The sequence below is a fragment of the Neoarius graeffei genome, chromosome 9, assembly GCF_027579695.1.
Source record: "Neoarius graeffei isolate fNeoGra1 chromosome 9, fNeoGra1.pri, whole genome shotgun sequence".
Lineage (NCBI taxonomy): Eukaryota > Metazoa > Chordata > Actinopteri > Siluriformes > Ariidae > Neoarius > Neoarius graeffei.
The window spans coordinates 62778703-62800273 of NC_083577.1; the positions used below are offsets into that span (position 1 = coordinate 62778703).

The window sequence follows — 21571 nt, forward strand, 5'->3', positions numbered from 1 at the left end:
CTTATCTTCTCATGTTGAAAAACTCGTATCTTTCATACAAAATACATCATGGATCTGAGTGACATATTTCCCAATATTTCACTCCGATGATGTCACTCCCAGTGTTTTCCCACTGACTAGATGCACATTGTCAAAATGGCAAACCAGTTAAAAATTAAAATTCTTTTGATTAACTTGCCCTTTTTTTCTTTTGGTGGATGCGTCTATATCTCATCTCATTATCTCTAGCCGCTTTATCCTGTTCTACAGGGTTGCAGGCAAGCTGGAGCCTATCCCAGCTGACTACGGGCGAAAGGCGGGGTACACCCTGGACAAGTCGCCAGGTCATCACAGGGCTGACACAGACAACCATTCACACTCACAGTCAATTTTAGAGTCACCAGTTAACCAAACCTGCATGTCTTTGGACTGTGGGGGAAACCAGAGCACCAGGAGGAAACCCACGCGGACACGGGGAGAACATGCAAACTCCGCACAGAAAGGCCCTCACCGGCCACGGAGCTCGAACCCAGATCTTCTTGCTGTGAGGCGACAGCGCTAACCACTACACCACCATGCCGCCCATGTAGTGTAATACACAGGAAAATGAAGGTGCTACATGCTACAATGGTGATACAATTCTGCTGTTTACTGCAGTTGTGTCTTTCATAAAGTGTCAGTAGTGTGTGCATTTATCCTGTCTTAAAATGTCAAAAAATATATATTATATAAAATTACTAGCTGAAGGCAAAGTGAATATCAGTGAATAATAACCGAGGTGAAGTCGAGGTTATTATTCACCGATGTTCACTGAGCCTGAGGCGGATAATTGTTTTAGTATAAATACACAAGTGATTTTTTTTTGTTTTAATTGTATTTAAAAAATTATTTATTTCAAACTTTAAAAGTGGCATGCAAACGTAATAAAAGGTGCATGCAGGCTTGTGTTACTTATCTATACTGACTCACATAAATTAATTTGCTTAGAAATAGATAAATCACAATTCCACCTTACCTTTGAAAAGTTTTAGACTAAACTTCGTAGCACCTTTAGTGCTTTTAGGAACAGCATTTTCTTTCATAATCTGTAATTCTTCCTCACTTCCGGTGACAAAGTGATCGGCCGTCATTTTGCTGAGTCGCTCGAGGTGATTATCAAGAAATAGTCTGACTTTCTCAACCAATCAGCATGCACGATTTTCTATAATCACCTGTGCATTTAAACTAAATTATACAGTATGTATTATACATATAAACTATAAACATTTTTAAAAAGAGTTCCTACAGTTTTTGAGTAAGACTTTATGAATAATTTACTACCACGCATACATCTGCCTAGCAATCCAGATGAAATTTCAGCTAAAGGATGATGAAGAGGGCATAGGTGTTTTTGGTACAGGGAACACCACTCTCTTCGTCAGCGTGTATTCTGGCTGTGGCATCTGCTTCCTGGTTCCCGTTCTGTCAGCCTTCTGGCTCACTTCGTTGTTCACTTCAGTCAGGATGGACAGTAGATCAATACCACTACATGCACAAAAATAAAACACAAAAGGAAAATATAACAAAGTCCATAAAGTAGTTTATGCTAATGTTCTTAAACTTCTGTGCAATCTCATCTTCTAATGACTGTGAAATGTCTAAAGATAATGCACAAAAGACTCGTCTACTGATTCATAAAAATGACATGATGGTTGGATAAATCTATCTTCAAGGACAAGTCATAATATAACTGAAACTGTCTTCAGCCCAAAACTTTTTTTGTGGTCTTATAAAACCTCATGACAGTGCAGGTTAGAGTTCAAATTTCATCAATCTTTATTTTTTAAAAATGCCACCAGAACTGAAGTGGTATTGGTATAGGATGAAGGTTTTCTTAAGATCACCGCCTGATTAATTAAAAATATTTAAACACAGTTTTAAAACCAAAATTTTTAAACCTAAATTTTACAACAAAAAACTGAGTGTTAGTGGATGAACCTGCTACCAGAATCAAATCTATGCAATATATAGCAAATATATCATTTTTTCCATTACTGTATTTCGCAACCCGCTTAATTTCCTGTTCAGAAATTGGCTATTCCACAGAGCAAATCTAATATTTAGTCTGCCTTTGGAGTCTTTGGCTTAAATAAATTACATCACACAAGTGATCAACTACAGAAAATAGCAGGATGTGGTCTGTGCATGCTCACCTGGGCACAAGCTGCTGCAGGTTCTGACACAGTGACTGCATGAACCAGGTTCCTCTAACTTTGTCTCTGAATGAGACATAACCTGGCACCGTCGCCATGGCCAATAGGTAGTCGGCCCCTGCAGGTATAGACTGTCTGGGTATTTGAGCATCACAGAAGAGGCCCGTTTCCATGTCTGAGGTGTTGTTAGAACTATCCGGCTGAAGGAAGACCACTTGCTGATTTTGACTGCCCTGACAGGCCTGGATGAAGAAGAGTTTGGGCTTTTCTTTGAGGGAAGGGCAATGATGACCATTCAGTCTCTCCATCAGCTCCTTTAGAAAGACTTTCCCTCCATCCACCCCATACAGACCACCTCCAAATCCATGAGTCAGCACACAGCACACCACGCAGTCGGCTTGAGTGTGATCTCGACTGCGCAGTTCATCCAGAGCACTCAGCATGCGGTCCTTATTGCAGTCCTGCTTTATCACAGTTTCAAACCCAAGCCACTTGAACACAGCAGCCAAACTCTCTGCGCGTGCACACACACACACACACACACACACATAACCCACTGTAATCCTATTGCCCCAAAATAGTTGACGTTGGCTTAAAAGCATGATGACTTCTTAACTGTTTCAGTGAGAGAAGTTTTTTTGTGAATATAAAACAAACTGTGGCTATATACAAAATACATTTACATGAGTTTGTAAATGTATTTCATATATTAATGTTTGGATCAGTTTAATTCATCTTTGTAGGTGTCAGAGTGACAATTTAGACACAATAGATTTTCATCCATGAACTATCATCCATTTACAGTATATGAGTGTATATTGTACTGAACCTATAGCTATAAAATATTCAGTTGTTGTGAACAATAATATGATCATGAAACCATCATAAAGGTTAACATACATCTGCAGTAATTACTCAGTGGCACAGCTCAAAATACAACATTTCATGCTACTACAACAGTTGGTTTGAGTTTACATGCATTATTTGTGCTTACTCTCATCTATGTCTGTCCCCTCTCTGTTATTCAAATGTGGACATTGTGAGAAATCATAGTTGTTGATGATCAAGGCAAATCCTCTCCAATCTCCATTCATGTCATATCGCTTCAGCTTCTGCAGCACAAAGTACAACAAGCTGTCAATTCCAGACCAGACACATACACACATGCATGCACACATGCACCACAAAACTTCAGAATTACTAAATGAGAGAACATTACCAGTGCGTTATTTTTGATTACGCTCACTAAAGCTCAGGTTTTTGTCACCTTGGACAAGGTTTTGAGTTTCAGAAAGACTTAACCGAGCAAGCTGTGCCTGTACAACATCACCTGGAGGCCATCTACTTGCATCTACTTCAGAACTGTTTCGTGACCGATTATTTCACCTTCATGATGGATGCAGAAGGTTCTGACAGCTGCTGGGAGGCACTTACCATTGAATGGAAGTTTATGGATGAACAACAGCAGCGCTTGCACACGATGGACACCAAGATCACTTAGCCTACGGACATGCTTACCCAGATGGCGCCCACATGCCAAACCGCAGGGGCATTTCCCAACTCACTTATTCCTCATTCAAATAAGCTTTCAGGTGAAACTGCTCTGTGCAAAGGCTTCCTGCTCCAGTGTTCACTGTACTCCGCTGGCCAGTAAGACACATCCGATCAAGCCAAGACTGCACAATTCATCAATCTGCTCACTGACAAAGCTCTCTGCTAGGCTACGGTGGTATGGGGAAAGGAGGGCGAGACTCTTTCCTCTTATGCTTGCTTCACGGAGGTTTTCCGATGTATGTTTGACCACACACCAGAGGGCAAGGAGATCGGTAAGCAGCAACTCGCTGTAAAGCATGGGTACAGCAAGCAGCCAAGTAGGCACTGGAATTCCACACACTTGCAGCTGGAAGTGGGTGGAATAAGCCTGCGTTGAAAGCTGTATTCCACAACAGATGGAACTGGCATGCCAAATTGGACAAGTGTCATCCAATTCCCTCATTGACCTGACGATTCGCCTCAATAATCTTCTCTGAAACCACAGAGTGTACCAGGAACCCTTCAGCACAGTAAACAGCCTGGATTTATCAAAGCCCATGCACATTGCATGCACGAAACTGAGCCTTACGGAGCTTGAGAAGGGCAGAAAGGAGAGACGGAGTTATTACTGTGGCAGCCCAGATCTTGGAGTGGCAACTTGTCTGGAACAGAAGAGGACCGTCTCTCCTCCCAAACCAACTGAGAGGGCGACATCTCCAAGCACTCCTGCAGTGAGTCCCTATCAGTTTCTCACTCTCCAGTCTTTTATATTAAATGTTCAGATCATGCACTCAGAGCAAGTTTTTGTTCTCCCAGCCCTGATTGTCTAAGGAGCCATGGGGAACTTTACCACCCATGACACCGCTGTCCAACTCAAGTTACCCATGCAAGATGTTTTCACCAAATTTTCGCCAATGTTTTCACCAAAATTCACTTATGCAGTGCATATAATCTGGTGCATGTTCAACCTGGCAATGAGTGGAAAACTGCCTTTAGCGCTGCCTCAGGCCACTATGAATATTCAGGTCATGCCGTATGGGCTCTCTTGCACCCTCTCTGTCTTTCAATGTCTAATCAACAACTTACTCAGAGATATGTTGGGAAATTTTGTTATTGCTTATGACATATTAAAATATTCACACTCCCTGAACAGCCATGTAATCCATGTCAAACAAGTCTTGTCATGTCTTTTGAAACATCAGCTATATTTCAAAGGAGAAAAGTGTGAATTTCACATACCCTCAGTATCATTCCTGGGAAATATCATTGGTCCTGAGGGGGTACCTATGGATGAGGCCCAAGGTAACAGCAATGATGGAGTGGCCCACACCATGAACTGTCAAGGACCTTCACTGGATTCATCAATTTCTACTGCTGTTTCATTAGGAGTTTCAGCTCCTTTGCCACCCCTCTCAACTCTCTTCTTAAAAAGCATCCAAAGAAACTGTCATGGAACCCAGCTGCTGAAGAAGCCCTCAAAAAGCTAAAAACAACCTTTACCACAGCCCTTATCCTGAAGCACCCAGACCCTTCCAAGCCCCCTGTCATTGAGGTGTATGCCTCAGAATCTGGAGTAGGGGTTGTTCTGTCTCAATGATTAGGCGAGAAACCCAAGCTTCATGCAGTTGCTGCCTTTTCCAAAAAATTCTCTCCAGCAGAGCAGAACTATGACATTGGAAACAAATAATTACTAGATGTTAAGCTGACTCTGGAAGAGTGTTGCCACTGGCTGGATGGAGCACTTCATCCTTTCCCAGTGTTCACAGACCACAAGAACCTCAAATATCTCAAGACTGCCAAGTGTATGAATCCCCGTCAAGCCCACTAAGCTTGATTTTTCACCAGGTTTCATTTCACTCTGCCTTACTACCCCAGAATACCAAGGATACCAAGGCTGACTCGAAAACATCTCAAAAACATGTTTTGTTCAAGCTACCACTTGGGACTTTGATCAAGAAATTGTTAACGCACCCTCACATCGCATACTGCAGGCATGTCCGCCCAACCAAACCTTTGTACCTCAATCACTTTGATTATCAAATTGATAACCTGAGCACATACGGTACCAGCCATGGGCCATCCTAGCACACAAAGAACCTATGACCTACTAAGAGTCAAATACTGGTGGCCCAACATGGTCACAGACGTTAAGAAGTACAATACGCAAGCCAAGGTGTTGTACACACTGTCTATTTTTGCTATTTTGGATATTGCCATAATATTGATGTTTTCTAATCACCTGAAGTATTTCTTGACCTTGATTCTCATTTTGGATTTGTTTGTTGGACTTTTTAATACAAACACCAACCTGCACTTCCATTGACTTTGACACTGTTTCATGACAACTGGGCTTTGGCTGATTAAAATATGCGGGGGGCAGCAGCTCTTCATGAGACCTCACACCTAAAACAAGAATCTCATTAATATCAGATTAATGATATTAATCTCAGCAACAAAATATATTATAGAGCTTAGTCTGAAATTGTACCTTGGTGGTATGTAGTACATACAGTGTCCTCAGGCTAATAGCATTGAAGATTTTAAATAAAACAAGACGAAATTAGGAACAGAAAGAGACAACTGTCAAGAACAGGGGCTACAAAGTCAACAGTAAAGGTTTTCTTTTTTAACAGTTAACTTGGTCTGCCTAAAACAATCATGTATAAAGTGTGATGCAAGGACAATGATGCCTAGTTGCTTATATAATACCGGAACTGGTCTAGTGAGTATTGAGATTTTCTGGGAATCAGACTTGTCCCTGCATTTCACTTCTTCAGGAACACTAGCACCTACAAAATGAACAGCCAAGAAATCAGGGGTTAGACATTTTAAGGTCAATGGGATAGTCAAGAATATAAGAGCAATACGATCAAAGGACAGGATACTGGATTACTCCTCCATGACTATTTTACTCCTTGACCATAGACAGTGATTGTGGTGTTCCATTAGCTTCCTACTTCATGGCAGGCCTGTGCCTTGGTGGTTCCTGACCAAATTAACCAATTTCCTCTCATCTGAGGGTAACAGTTTGGGTCTTCTTCCAGAGTTTGGTAAAATGTCTATACCTTTCAATACTTTGTACTTGTCAAACAAACTTTATGTTGGCTTAAAGAAGCTACCAACTGCAGTCAATCATGATCACTAACAGGAAGTTAAGAGGGTTTGGCCTTTGCACATTAAAAAACATTCTGGAACATTCAGCATCACTGAATTAATAATCTATGTGGGTGTATGTTTGACCCTGTATCTATAATTTTGACCCTGTGTTGATTTCAGAAAACCCAAAATTAATTCCAACTTGTGCACCAGATTCTTCCACAGAAAAAGAACAGTTCAAAAAGGTCATCGAAAGCCCAATATTGCCATGACGTTCATATCAATGGTGAGTGTATGTAAACGTCGGACTGCAACAATGGCTTATATATACAAAACACATCATTAAGGCTTCTTTGGTTTTACCTCTGGGTAAAATTTTCAAGATTATTTTTCAAGCAGTTGCCCTATTAGAATAGCCTCCAACCTAGAACCTTTTAAAGATGATTAGAAGCCTTCACAATACAAATAAACTTTTGAAGAGCATGTAAAGAGCATTTTTTCAGGAGTGCATAAGTAGTGAAAGGTGTAAAGTTTTGTAGCACTACTATTCTGCACAGTAGTGCAGTGTGGGCATGATTTTCCCATCAGCTTTTGTCAGACAAACATACTCAAGGTTAGAAGAGGCCATCTTTTAAATTATAGAGTTGAAACCAAAATGTGGTTATTAATCAATGTTGTGAAATTTGAGACAAGGGATTTTACTACAAGGAAGTAGACTTCCTATGTAACAGACAAGGTGTACTTACTTTCATTGTATTTACTGTCTAAATAGTGGCATAAAACAGGGGTTTTGAAGTCCTGCTAATAGACTTGTCAATTTTTCACTTGTGATTATGAATTACTTAATTACTCAACTTTTAAAACTGTTTTGTATTATTTTATTCTGCACTCAACAGGCACACTTAACAAGATTTGAGGTGTAACTCACTTATCACTGTTTGTACTAATTCCATGCTATATGACTATTTTGCATGTGTGCGTGCTGTCATTCCTGGGTACTGAGCTTCTATTACATTATGTTACATGTGAGAGATGCTTTATCTCATGGGCTGCAGGAGAAACTCGCACATCTCTGGTATGTTGCTGTGTGGTAAATTGTGTATGTACATTGCAATGACATGCTGTAGCAAACATGCAGAAAAACATTCAAGAAGTAGATCTAATCAAACTTTTATTCTTACCAAAGTACCTGAAATGTACAAACCTGTTTTGGTTTTTTATTCGAATGCATTTTGTGCAATATACTTATACGCCTGAAAACTTGTACTCGAGTCTAAAATCAATGCTAAATTATTTTAGCATTGTTTAATATTGAAATACAGGGTGTTTCAAAAAATTGATATTATTTGAAATGTAAATATCCCAGAAACTACATAGTCTAGGCAAATAAAACTGAACAGGCTTAATGTTGAGCAATATAAGATTTATTCCTCAAAATTTGAATGAGAAATTCAAAAGGCATGTGGATTCCATGAATGATTTCACAAATTTTCAATATGCACACCGCCTGAGACACGGCACTCTAACACACAAAACGGCTTTTCTTTTCCAGTGAATGGTATTTCTATACCTAAAAAGATGAAAACAAAAAACATTAAACATAAAATTTTGACCTGTTTCCACACATGCTGTTAAAATTTGAGGTCAATTGAACGGGAACTGGCAAAGTTATTAGATTGTGAAATATCGAATTTTTTGAAAAAACACCCTGTACTTTCAGGATTGCATTGTAAAATGCATACAATGTTACTCACCATTCTCCATTTGATAAAGACTGATTCTTTTCTTTAAATGAGGGCATATATTTCCGATAATTGTTTCTACAGTGCCCAGGTTATCAGCACTCATGCAGCCTCCCTTCTCCATTTCCAGAAACAACTGCAGTGTTGTCTGTAAATGTGTCATTATATCAATTTTTTTATAACATAATATAAAAATATGGAGTCTTTATTTATTCTAACTTGTTTATTAATTTTTTTACTTTATTGTGGTCAGTACTATAAAAATATTGAAGTATTAGTGCATAGATTGTATTCCAATCTAATTCCAGTATAGTATCTCAGTTAGTGTGTGTTTACAGTGATATTCTCACCACATCTTGCTGTAGTTTCTTGCGGGGTAAAGTCTTGTACAGCAAAAATTTAATATTCTTTAGTTCATCATCTGAGATGTTCTCTGACAATTCAAATAACAGCTTCCTAAATTTTAAAGAGATAAACAATTTCAGAAATCAGCATTTTGTTTTCAAGAAGGAAATTTAAAAAACCCTACAATCATACACACTCCCTAGTTAAAAATGCTTATTAGATTAATATTTAGAAAATTAATATATTTTTTAAAAAAAATCTCCTTTAAGATGCTTCTATTCATTAACCAATGAGAAGTACAAAGCAGCATGTACATTATTTGACAAGGAAGTACAAAAGGATGTACCATAAAAGTGCTGCACTGACCTGTATGGGGAGACACGACTGCCTGAGAGTTGTGGATTTAATTGCAGGTCTCGGATAAGCTTATCATGTTTGATGATATTCAGCAGCTCAACAAGCAGAGATGAATCATCAGATGATAACAGGTCATGATTCTGCAGCAGAGAAAACAGCTCTCTGGCTGTGACTACACTGCTGAGATCTTTCTTGAGCATATCAGAGCAGAGAAACACAAGCTCCTGCACCTCAGTCTGGCTCAAAGAGTCCTGAACCTGCACCAGCATCTTCTGGAAGCCTAGCACCTACTCATAAAAACAACACAGTATATGACAAGACAATTCAGTGTATATTTCAGCATGCATGCCTAGGAATTCAACCTTACTATTACCAACCTTAACATGGACAGTATATAGATAGTGGACAAAAGTGCTTCAAAACAGCAAATAATTAAATTTTTTTTAAGTTTTCTTTAAGAATTTTGAACATTCTGTATTTTTTCCTTCAACACTTACTTTCCTATTTTCTAGTGAAACTAGATAGAACTCGATGCCAACGGCGTCAATGGGGATGCCTCCGCCTGGTAGACTACACGCCTTATTAAGTTGTGATTTGGGGATGGACATTTGACCTCACAGTAATCTTGACCTGGTGAAATTACTTGTATCAGCCTTGGAGATATTGTGTTCACAAGGTTTTCAGACAGACATTTGACCTCACAGTGACCTTGACCTTAGACCTTTTGATCTCAAAATCTAATCAGTTTATCTTTGTCCCCAAATGCACAAATGGTGAAAGTTTGGTGAAATTCCTTTCATCTAACTTGGCGATATTGTGTTCACAAGGTTGGCAGACAGACATTTGACCTTACAGTGACCTTGACCTTAGACCTTTTGATCTCAAAATCTAATCAGTTTATCTTTGTCCCCAAATGCACAAATGGTGAAAGTTTGGTGAAATTCCTTTCATCTAACTTGGCGATATTGTGTTCACAAGGTTTCGGGACGGACACACGCACGCACGGACGGACAACCCGAAAACATAATGCCTCCTGCACCTTACGGTGGTGGAGGCATAAAAAGTCACTTGGGCATAACAGTTAAATTATATCATGGAGTGAACTCTGGTATAGTGGGCCATTGGGTAAACTGATACATGTCATGCTTCCTGGCATGATATGTGAAAATCAAAACTGATGTTACCACGCTTTTTAGAGGAATTGCTTGAAAGCATCAGTCTGGAAGTGGACCCAAAAAATCTTGATGTTAGAAAAATGGCATGCTTTGACTATTTTTTTTCCATAAGGCTTTATTACTGTAACAAAGTAAGCATAAAGTTTGTTCAACTCATCTGTCCATTATCTATATTGCTTTGCTGTCAGGGTCGCAGGACAAGCTGAAGCTAATCCCAGTGAGACGTGAGGTACAGCCTGGGCAGGTCACCAATCTATCGCAGGGCTAACACAGAGACAAAGAACCATTCACACTCACATTCACACCTATTGGCAATTTAGAGTAGCCAGTTGACCAAAGGTACATGTCTTTGGGCTGTGGGAGGAAACTGGAGCACCCAGAGGAAACTCACACAGGCACGGGGAGAACATCATCTCAGACAGTGTTTCTCAACCACTGGACCGAAGAGGGGCGGCACGGTGGTGTAGTGGTTAGCGCTGTCGCCTCACAGCAAGAAGGTCCGGGTTCGAGCCCCATGCCGGTGAGGGCCTTTCTGTGCGGAGTTTGCATGTTCTCCCTGTGTCCGCGTGGGTTTCCTCCGGGTGCTCTGGTTTCCCCCACAGTCCAAAGACATGCAGGTTAGGTTAACTGGTGACTCTAAATTGACTGTAGGTGTGAATGTGAGTGTGAATGGTTGTCTGTGTCTATGTGTCAGCCCTGTGATGACCTGGTGACTTGTCCAGGGTGTACCCCGCCTTTCGCCTGTAGTCAGCTGGGATAGGCTCCAGCTTGCCTGTGACCCTGTAGAACAGGATAAAGCGGCTAGAGATAATGAATGAATGGGCCGAAGAGCCATCTAGTGGGCCATAACATTTTTTCAAGTTTGAAGCCAAATACTAAATAATTCAGGATGTCGTAGGGTCACAAATCCAGTAGCTGGTTTGCTGTATACTTTTCAAGTGGAATAAATACATTTGTGGGTAAATTAATTCTTCTCCGTGCTCTCACGGAAGGCGGTCACATTTATCTGCCTCTACCTTCCCTTATCTTTCCTGCTTCTGCTGTCTCGTCTGTCTATTGTCTATACTTTTGAGAGACTCTCTCCGCACTGCTCTCCAAACTAAACATCATGGAATTGATAAACTGGTCTCTTCACGCAATTGACACAATCTTCTCGATGAGAAGCCTGGGTTCGGGGGAACCAGCCTATCCTGCCGGAACGTTCACAGCTGGCTACACGATAGACGCGTGGGAGAGGTGGCGGGTCGTGTGCCTGGCGGTTCTTTCTGTGAAGAACATTGAAGACATCTACCTATTCGGAACCATGATTACAGGACTTTTGCTGATTGGATTAGGCATTGCCCTGGTTTATCGAGGAAATCAGAAAACAGTGACAGCTGTTCAAAGCCCCATAAAGCTGCCCGACGTGATTGAAGCGGTGGGCAGAGCTGTCGGCACTCAGACTGTGGCTATTCAGAACTTGAACCGCAACATGGATAACATCATGGAGAAGCTTTTGGCTTTGCAAAGGAAAATGGATCGATTCGGAGACCAGAATGGACAAACAGAGTAGTCGTGTAAAGGAATGCATCTACTCGCCCCAAGACCAAACAATCCCAATCTTATCTGCTTTCGGCTCCCTCAGATAGCACTGGCCTTGGCCAAGGCCGTTACTGGGACAACAACTCCCCCCCCCCGAAGATCACTGCTGTTAGACTCTCTCGTATTCCTTCCCCCACTTCCCATGGTCGCCGCTTTTACCCCCAGTATGACAAGTGGGTAAGCGCCGTCTTCGGCTGCAGGACCGGACTGCTTGTTTGCGCTGGGTTACCTATACCTCTGCCCCCCCCCCATGATCGCCCCCTCCCTCACCCCTTCCCCCTCGAGTCCCGAGTCATGTGTAAAGTGTACTGTGTTATTTTTGTGCTTATGTGCTGAGGTGTTTTTTTTTAATGTTCCCACACTGTACTCCCCACAGGAGCATAGTGTGGGGGTTGCTTTTTTTCTCCTCCCCTCCCCTCATGTTACTCTGTATTTTTCATCCCTGTCTTCCTGTCCTGTCTACTCCCCGTGTCAATTGTATGTATGTGTATATGTACTGACGGGTTGACGGCTAATTTCGCTGGTACTTGTGACTAAGTGACAATAAAGGGTTAATTCATTCATTCATTAAGAAGAATAAGCATTTGTCACATTTAACCCACGCGCGCGCACACAGAGAGAGAGAGAGAGAGAGAGAGAGAGAGATCGAGCACAGCAGGCTGAATAAATAAATACATTTGTGGGTAAATTATATGGATCTGTGATGCCTGCTGGAAGAGAAGCGCAGGGAGGATTGAGAATCAAGTGGCTGTGGTTTATTTACACCCGATACTAAAACTTGTAGCGTCCTAGCAACCTTCTCAAAGACGTGTACAAAAAGCCCAGAAACTCCTATTTACCCAGGCAAAAACAATACAGGATTTATCTTGTAGTGTCCTGATCCCCAGATCTTTAACCCAGACACATATAAAAAGTTGCATACCTCTATGCTCTTCCAGGTTTTCATCTGTGTGTCCATGTAGAACGATTTCTGCAGCACCAGGTAGTTTGAGATGTCAGGGAAATCAACAGATGGATAATTTTCCAACTCCTAATGAATGAATGAATAAATAACTTTATTTAAACACAATAAGTTGATCAGCAGAGCTGATGGAGTTGGGCATGTACAGATATAAATAATTACAAATACAAAAGACTAAAAATATACACAATCTTCTCATCTCATTATCTCTAGCCGCTTTATCCTTCTACAGGGTCGCAGGCAAGCTGGAGCCTATCCCAGCTGACTATGGGCGAAAGGCGGGGTACACCCTGGACAAGTCGCCAGATCATCACAGGGCTGACACATAGACACAGACAACCATTCACACCTACGGTCAATTTAGAGTCACCAGTTAACCTAACCTGCATGTCTTTGGGGTTAACCGGAGCACCTGGAGGAAACCCACGCGGACAACATGCAAACTCCACATAGAAAGGCCCTCGCCGGCCCCGAACCCAGGACCTTCTTGCCGTGAGGCGACAGCGCTAACCACTACACCACCGTGCCGCCCTACACAATCTTTTTAAAAAAAAAAACTTAAAACCTGTTAATTATCTTCACATTAAGTTAATTAATAGTATGCATAACTATTGTCTTTGTATTTAGTTACGGCTACAATAAGATCAAAATTTATTCAACTAATGTCAAATTTAGCTAGTAAATTTTTCTTCATAGGAAAAATCCTTCTTTGTTCACGTGTAAGGATCTAATCCCACTGAGTGGTTTTTATATCCATTTCTTTTGATTGTACTTCTTGGTTTTAATAACTTGCTTATTTACTGTACACAAACATAGCAATAAGTTCTTGTGTTAATGAACCAGACTCCACTTTTGGATCATTAATCCCTTTTGACTGAGAATTCCCTGCATCCTTGGTTTTATGTTGGCTTCTGGCACATCCATACAGTTTTAAATACAATACAATACCTACAATTAAAAACAGTTTGATTTTATTGCATTTATTTAATTCCTGGGCTCCCATCTGTGACAGGGAGTGATGTTGCATCCCATTAGTACACTTTACAGTAGATTATTAGATTCTAATAGAATAGATGAGCCAAAATAATTAGGGATCTTTTTTAATGGGCCCCGACTTGTTACAAGTATGAATAGGTGGGCCTTAAAGTACGCTACTCACTATTTACAGATGTTTTAACTGTGTTTTCATTTAATATGTTCATTGTGAATTTTAGAAAAGCTTGGTGATGAAATTGGAAAATATTGAAGATTTTCTAAACCATCTTATTGTTGTGGGCGGCGCGGTGGTGTAGTGGTTAGCGCTGTCGCCTCACAGCAAGAAGGTCCGGGTTCGAGCCCTGTGGCCGGCGAGGGCCTTTCTGTGCGGAGTTTGCAAGTTCTCCCCGTGTCCGCGTGGGTTTCCTCCAGGTGCTCCGGTTTCCCCCACAGTCCAAAGACATGCAGGTTAGGTTAACTGGTGACTCTAAATTGACCGTAGGTGTGAATGTGAGTGTGAATGGTTGTCTGTGTCTATGTGTCAGCCCTGTGATGACCTGGTGACTTGTCCAGGGTGTACCCCGCCTTTCGCCCGTAGTCAGCTGGGATAGGCTCCATCTTGCCTGCAACCCTGTAGAACAGGATAAAGCGGCTACAGATAATGAGATCTTATTGTTGTTATTGCTGTGAAAAATTAATTGTAGAAGGTTAATTAGGTCAACATCTTAATATGTAGTCTACTCTCTATTAAACTAATGAGCATGGCCTGAGCCCCTCACCACATACCCTACACACTCATATGCACTCACTGGCGAACTTATATTGTGCAACAATATAATCATGTGCCTTAAATAGTTCTTATATCTGTTCACATATGGCCTAATGTCAAAAACAAAGTATTGCTGTTGTCTGCTGCATTGCACTATATATTGCACATTTAAATAATATTGGCTGGCACGGAGTTGTATATCAGATATATTCCATTCAGCTAGCATGATATTGAACGAGTTATAGTTTCAGAGGGAAGTTTAACTTTAAAACCTTGAGTGCGCGCACAAAAAAAAAGACATTTTAGTGTTTCCATATATGGAATAAAACTTTGGAACAGTCTGAATGTGAAGCTAAAAGAATACCCAAACATCAAACAATTTAAGAAGAAATACCTCATAAAAACCATTTATTTGTATGAGCCTGAACACCTGTGTTACTTAAACACCCTCTTCAGTCTCATACAAATAAATGGTTTTCTCATCTCATCTCATTATCTCTAGCCGCTTTATCCTTCTACAGGGTCGCAGGCAAGCTGGAGCCTATCCCAGCTGACTACGGGCGAAAGGCGGGGTACACCCTGGACAAGTCGCCAGGTCATCACAGGGCTGACACATAGACACAGACAACCATTCACACTCACACCTACGGTCAATTTAGAGTCACCAGTTAACCTAACCTGCATGTCTTTGGACTGTGGGGGAAACCGGAGCACCCGGAGGAAACCCACGCGGACATGGGGAGAACATGCAAACTCCACACAGAAAGGCCCTCGCCGGCCGCTGGGCTCGAACCCAGGACCTTCTTGCTGTGAGGCGACAGCGCTAACCACTACACCACCGTGCCGCCCCGTATTTACTTATACCAGTCAAAAGTTTGGAAACACCTTCAAATTCGATTTTTTTTTCCTACATTGTAGAACAATACTGAACTCATCAAAACTATGAAATAACCTTATGGAACATATGGAATTATATGGTAAACAAAAGTGTTAAAAAAAACACGTTTCATCTTTTAAATTCTTCAAAGTTGTCACTATTTACCTTGAAAACAGCTTTGCACACTGTTGGCATTATCTGAACCAGCTTCATGAGGTAGTCACCTGGAATGCTTCTCAATTAACAGGTGTGTCTTGTCAAAAATGAAATTTCTTGCCTTCTTAATGCATTTGACACCATCAAACAGTAAAGAGTAAATAATAAAAATACAGTAAATAGCCCTGTTCGACAACTGTAGTAATCCATATTATGTCAAGAACCACTCAACTAAGTAAAGAGAAATAACAGTCAGTCATTACTTTAAGACACGAAGTGTCTTTTAGTTAATTAAAATAAAGAAAAAAACATCGAATTTGAAGGTGTTTCCAAACTTTTGACTGGTACTGTGTATATTATTTACACACACAGCCATCCATTATCTGTAGCCGCTTATCCTGTTCTACAGGGTCGCAGGCAAGCTGGAGCCTATCCCAGCTGACTATGGGCGAGAGGCGGGGTACACCCTGGACAAGTCACCAGATCATCACAGGGCTGACACATAGACACAGACAACCATTCACACTCACATTCACACCTACGGTCAATTTAGAGTCACCAGTTAACCTAACCTGCATGTCTTTGGACTGTGGGGGAAACCAGAGCACCCGGAGGAAACCCAAGCAGACATGGGGAGAACATGCAAACTCCACACAGAAAGGCCCTCGCCGGCCGCTGGGCTCGAACCCGGACCTTCTTGCTGTGAGGCGACAGTGCTAACCACTACACATTTATTCAAAGTCCTCCTCCATGGAAAAAGTGGGCCGGGTTTGGGCATGAAACTCCCAGGCCCTACACACACACACAATCTTCTCGACGAGAAGCCTGGGTTCGGGGGAACCAGCCTGTCCTGCCAGAACTTTCACAGCTGGATATACGATGGACGCTTGGGAGAAGTGTCGTGTCGTGTGCCTGGCGGTTCTTTCTGTGGATGACATTGAGGATATTTACCTATTCGGAACCATGATCACAGGACTTTTGCTGATTGGACTAGGCATTGCCCTGGTGTATCGAGGAAATCAGAAAACGGTGACAGCTGTTCCAAGCCCCATAAAGCTGCCCGACATGATTGAAGCGGTGGGCAGAGCTGTCGGCACTCAGACTGTGGCTATTTAAAAACTTGAGCCGCTTGGTGGATTCCATATTGGAGAAGTTGATGGCTTTGCAGAGAGATATGGATCATTTTAATGACCAGAATGGACGAGCGGGGTAGTCTGCCACGTCTACCTGTTTCAAGTCTAAACAAATTCCAATCTTATCTTCAGCTCTCCCAGCCAGCACTGCCTCAAGGTCACTGCTGGAGCAACAATCTTCCCCTGAAGATGACTGCAGTTAGACTCTCTCTCTGTATTTCCTATTATTTCCTATTATTCCCTACTATTGCACCATTCCTGTGTTTTGTTTGTTTGTTTTGTGTGTATGCTTTTATCTGTGTTGTACTATGAAAGCTAAGTGGTACCGGCACTTTTTTTTTTTTTTAAGGATTTTCCACTAGGAGACCAACTCGTCTGGGCAATACAATCACAGGCCATGCGGCTGCACCGCTGTGGCATATTCTGTGATGCAAATTGCCGCATTATGAATCCTCGTTTCAGCCAGCATAATATCAACATAGTTAATGCAGTGCCAAGTTACCATAACTTCATCATAAGTATGGTAAAATACTAAAATTACACTATGAGTTTAAGTTATTGTTTTATCAACTTTCATATTATGTACAACCCCTGGCAAAAAGTATGGAATCACCCGTCTTGGATGAGCACTCATTCAGGCGTTTTATTCTGTAGAACAAATTGAGATCACAAACATGATACAATAATAAAGTCATTCCAAAGTGCAACTTCTTGGCCTTCAGAAACACTAAAATAAACGAAGAAAATACATTGTGATAGTCAGCAAATGTTACTTTTATAGACCAAGCACAGGGAAAAAAAATATGGAATCACTCAATTCTGAGGAAAAAAATATGGAATCACTCAATTTTCAGGTAGAAAATAAGGACTCACCCAGTCAATTTCCTTTCCCTAAATTGACACCTGCCTCAGATTAGATCTGCTCGTTAGTCTGCAGTTAGAAACAGCGCAGTTATCACACCTTGGAGGGCTGCTGGACCAAGTGGATTGGCAAGAATCATGGCTCCAACAAGAGAGATGTCTCTTGAAACCAGGGGCGCAGATAGGATTTTTGAACTGGGGGGGACTGAGCTGTCAGCAAATGATTCCATTTTGTGTATATATATACACTGAGAATATTGCTTAAAGCCCCGAGGTGGGAAAGTGCAAGTGCTTTGTTTGTAAATGCTAAGGTTCCTACATTTCAGGCTCTGATGAGGAAACTTATGCACAAATTTATGTGTAGGTTATATGAATCTAGAAATGTTATCATCATGAGTTTGTGTAATATAAAGGAGAGTGATATTTTATATATTTCTGACATGTGGAAACATTGGAAAAGCCAACTTTATGTTGGCCTATCTTAAATGTTTTTTTTTTTTTTTTTTTTTTTTTTTTTGTAAGTGTGTATTTTTATATGTATTATTTGGACCTTTGAGTCTGTAACAATAAAGTGTGTATATATACACACACACACACACACACTACCATTCAAAAGTTTGGGGTCACTTTGAAATGTCCTTATTTTTGAAAGAAAAGCACTGTTCTTTTCAATGAAGATGACTTTAAACTAATCAGAAATCCACTCTATACATTGCTAATGTGGTAAATGACTATTCTAGCTGCAAATGTCTGGTTTTTGGTGCAATATCTCCATAGGTGTATAGAGGCCCATTTCCAGCAACTCTCACTCCAGTGTTCTAATGGTACAATGTGTTTGCTCATTGCCTCAGAAGGCTAATGGATGATTAGAAAACCCTTGTACAATCATGTTAGCACAGCTGAAAACAGTTGAGCTCTTTAGAGAAGCTATAAAACTGACCTTCCTTTGAACAGATTGAGTTTCTGGAGCATCACATTTGTGGGGTCGATTAAATGCTCAAAATGGCCAGAAAAATGTCTTGACTATATTTTCTATTCATTTTACAACTTATGGTGGGAAATAAAAGTGTGAATTTTCATGGAAAACACAAAATTGTCTGGGTGACCCCAAACTTTTGAACAGTAGTGTGTATACATGTTATTTCACCTCCCTCACTGCCATCACCAGGAACTACCTGCAGGCCAGGACAATAACATTTTAACATAGCCTATGGAACTCCAAAGTTTACACATTATCATCACGCACAGAAATTGCAAAACTGCAAAACTAGTTTTAAAACCGCTAAGTTCCAACTGTTGAACATAGCGAGAGGCTGGGCTACGTGTGTGTGTGTAAAGTGTAAACCAGTGCATCCTGACTTTCTAACTATGCCTGTGTGTTGCGTGAGCGGCAGTCAGTCAACAACTCTTCGCAAAGTTTCCTTATGAAACACTATGCTCGCTGAAATTATGGCAGGGAACGCCAGATTAAACATTAAAACTGCCTTCTGAGCACTGTATCTACAGGCTACCACCGAAAGAAGGAGGCTACCAGAAAGGCTTCTCTACTCCGGACGATTTTACTTTCACTACGACATTACTTTGAACAGACTATCAAAAAATTGCAAGGTGATATGATAAAGTAAGGCACAGTTTACTTACAGTCTTTTTTTTTTTAAACGATGCAATCGTTTTCTGCCTTTTGGCACCCTTCATCATGCCGTGTTGGGGTCCTGAACTAGCAGGAGCTGTCCCCGATATGCCTGTCACTTGTGGGTAACCATAGCAACCAAGCTCGAGCTCGCAACCTGTGCAGTCTGCGCAGCTGCAACTGTATATGCTGTGCACCTCAATAAACCGAATGGTAATTAGTCTTTTGATTTTTCGGTGAGGTTTGCCTTATGCAAAGAAAGGCAGCATAGACGTTTTCCTCCCTATAAGTGGGGGGGGGGACCGAACGAGGTGAATTTAAATCTGGGTGGGACGAATCCCCCCCGTCCCCCCCTCTATCTGCGCCCGTGATTTTACGGTATATATTTATATATATATTTTTTTCCCTGTGCTTGGTCTATAAAAGTAACATTTACTGACTTCTACAATGCTTTTTCTTCATTTCTTTTAGTGTTTCTGAAGGCCAAGAAAGTGCACTTTGGAATGACTTTATTGTTGTATCATGTTTGTGATCTGAGTTTGTTCTACAAAATAAAACGTGTGAATGAGTGCTCATTTAAGACTGGTGATTCCATACTTTTTGCCAGGGGTTGTATTTTAAGAAACCGTGAAAAATAAGAAAATCTTCAATTTTATTGCTCAATGTGAAACATAGTATCAAATAACTGTATATTTAGTCTATAATTTGGAAATTGGAACAGTCTTGATAACCCAACTTCAATATTTCTTAAACATTCCAATCCAAAGAAAACAGTCTTATGAATTTGGACCAGCAATTCAAGCATCTCCCATAATCCCATTTCAGTTTTACCTTTCAGCATCAATCTAACATAACTTGGTTTAAAATTTGGTCTCCCAGTGAAGCTGGTTTGGCATTGACTAGGAGACCAAATCTGGCCACTGGGAGACCATTTGGAAATATATTGAAAGCTTCCTCTTCTGTCACCACAAATGGTTCCATACTTCCTCACAACTATAAGGATCTGTTTCTTCTACACTTACCTGGTTTTACTCTCTGGTCTAATCAAGAGGACGGTTCTCGTTTTTTTTTTCCATGTTTCAACCCTACAACTTTTGTCCGATATAGGGGGGAAACAGCTGAGTCACATGAGCTGTCTTTTATTTCTCCTGTAAAATGAAACTAGTGACAGAGGGCGGGCTCTAAAGCGAAGGCAGGAGGGCTTCAATGCAGTACGTCATTTCCTGTGGAAAAAAGTTTTGTTACTGAATGCTGTGTCGTAATGTGGGACCAAGTTAGGGTTGCCACCCGTCCCGTAAAATACGGAATCGTCCTTTATTTGGCAATTAAATCTTGTGTCCCGTATTGAACTGATACGGGACGCGATTTGTTCCGTATTTTCATAAATGTCCAATACACATGTCTGTCTCACACATATCAACACTAAATCTAACAATAACGAACAAAATAAAACAGGAAATACTCCGTTGCGGGATCTACCCAGGACACAAACCCCTGCACTCTGTGTCGCGCTCTGTGCGTCTGTGCCTGACTGCTTGCGTCACTGCGTGCGGCTCTGTCACGGTTGCCTAGAGACAGACAACACACACCGGCGCTGCTCAAAAAAACCCGTTTTACAACAGCGCTTTGAAAGACAAAGTGCAGCAAGGAGTAACAAGAAGTACACTTGGAAAAAGAAGTGAGGGAAATCTGTTGACTGTTTAAATCTGGTTTACTCCACAGACAAAAGAAACACAACAGTTCCTGATGAACTCCGGGCCCTGTACTACGAACGGAGTTTAACCTACCCAGAAGTAACCCAGTCTTCCCCCGCTAAACCGGGGTTGACAAAACCTGGTTATCTTGTTTGGGGTTAAACGGTACTACGACGCCAGTTATGAAGTTGATTTGTTGAACCTGGTTTAACCTAATCAGGGTTAATGCGCGTTCACGTGAAAGGGGAGGTTATCAGCACAAATCTCCACTGTTCACAATGGCACGGTCGCCGTACTTCACGGAGGAAGAATGCGCTGTCAGAATGCAAAGCTACGAGGAGTTCAAAACAACATTAAGAGCAAAATCTAACACAGCGGCTGCCAATAAGGAGCGGCAAGCATGTTGGCAACGAACTGCCGATCGGGTCAATGCGCAAGTACATTCCCCCTTCTACATGTTCCAGAACAGAAGTATAGGATGAGAGAAAGCTTCATGATCAATCACAAGTCACAGA

General features: G+C 41.2%; 1 protein-coding gene across 3 annotated transcripts; it reads right to left on the minus strand.

Moving 5' to 3' along the window:
• Positions 1–394: 394 nt before the first annotated feature.
• Positions 395–20787, minus strand: LOC132891924 (caspase-8-like). Of its 3 annotated transcripts, none has more exons than XM_060930060.1 (11): positions 20385–20787; positions 12923–13030; positions 9254–9531; positions 8893–8998; positions 8555–8690; positions 6414–6493; positions 6193–6226; positions 6013–6107; positions 3166–3283; positions 2172–2685; positions 395–1503 (listed from the first exon to the last, which is right to left on the minus strand). In XM_060930060.1, the coding sequence occupies exons 2-11, from the start codon at positions 12956–12958 to the stop codon at positions 1335–1337; spliced, it is 1566 nt and encodes a 521-aa protein (XP_060786043.1). In that variant the 5' UTR covers positions 12959–13030; positions 20385–20787; the 3' UTR covers positions 395–1334. The 3 variants fall into 3 exon arrangements, with proteins under 3 accessions (XP_060786043.1, XP_060786041.1, XP_060786042.1); XM_060930058.1 differs by lacking the exon at positions 20385–20787 and adding an exon at positions 19374–19455; XM_060930059.1 differs by lacking the exons at positions 12923–13030; positions 20385–20787 and adding an exon at positions 9742–10951.
• Positions 20788–21571: the final 784 nt, after the last annotated feature.

What these genes read in the sequence shown, in the direction of transcription:
- LOC132891924 (XM_060930058.1), bottom strand. Translation starts at nt 19,430, where the DNA reads ATGATGAAGGGTGCCAAAAGGCAGAAAACGATTGCATCGTTTAAAAAA. An exon ending in AAACCTGGAAGAGCATAGAG is followed by an intron (nt 9,532 to 12,922) that starts GTATGCAACTTT and finishes TTTTATGAGTAG; the next exon opens with GTGCTAGGCTTCCAGAAGAT. An exon ending in CAAAGTCAATGGAAGTGCAG is followed by an intron (nt 3,284 to 6,012) that starts GTTGGTGTTTGT and finishes TTTGTGCTGCAG; the next exon opens with AAGCTGAAGCGATATGACAT.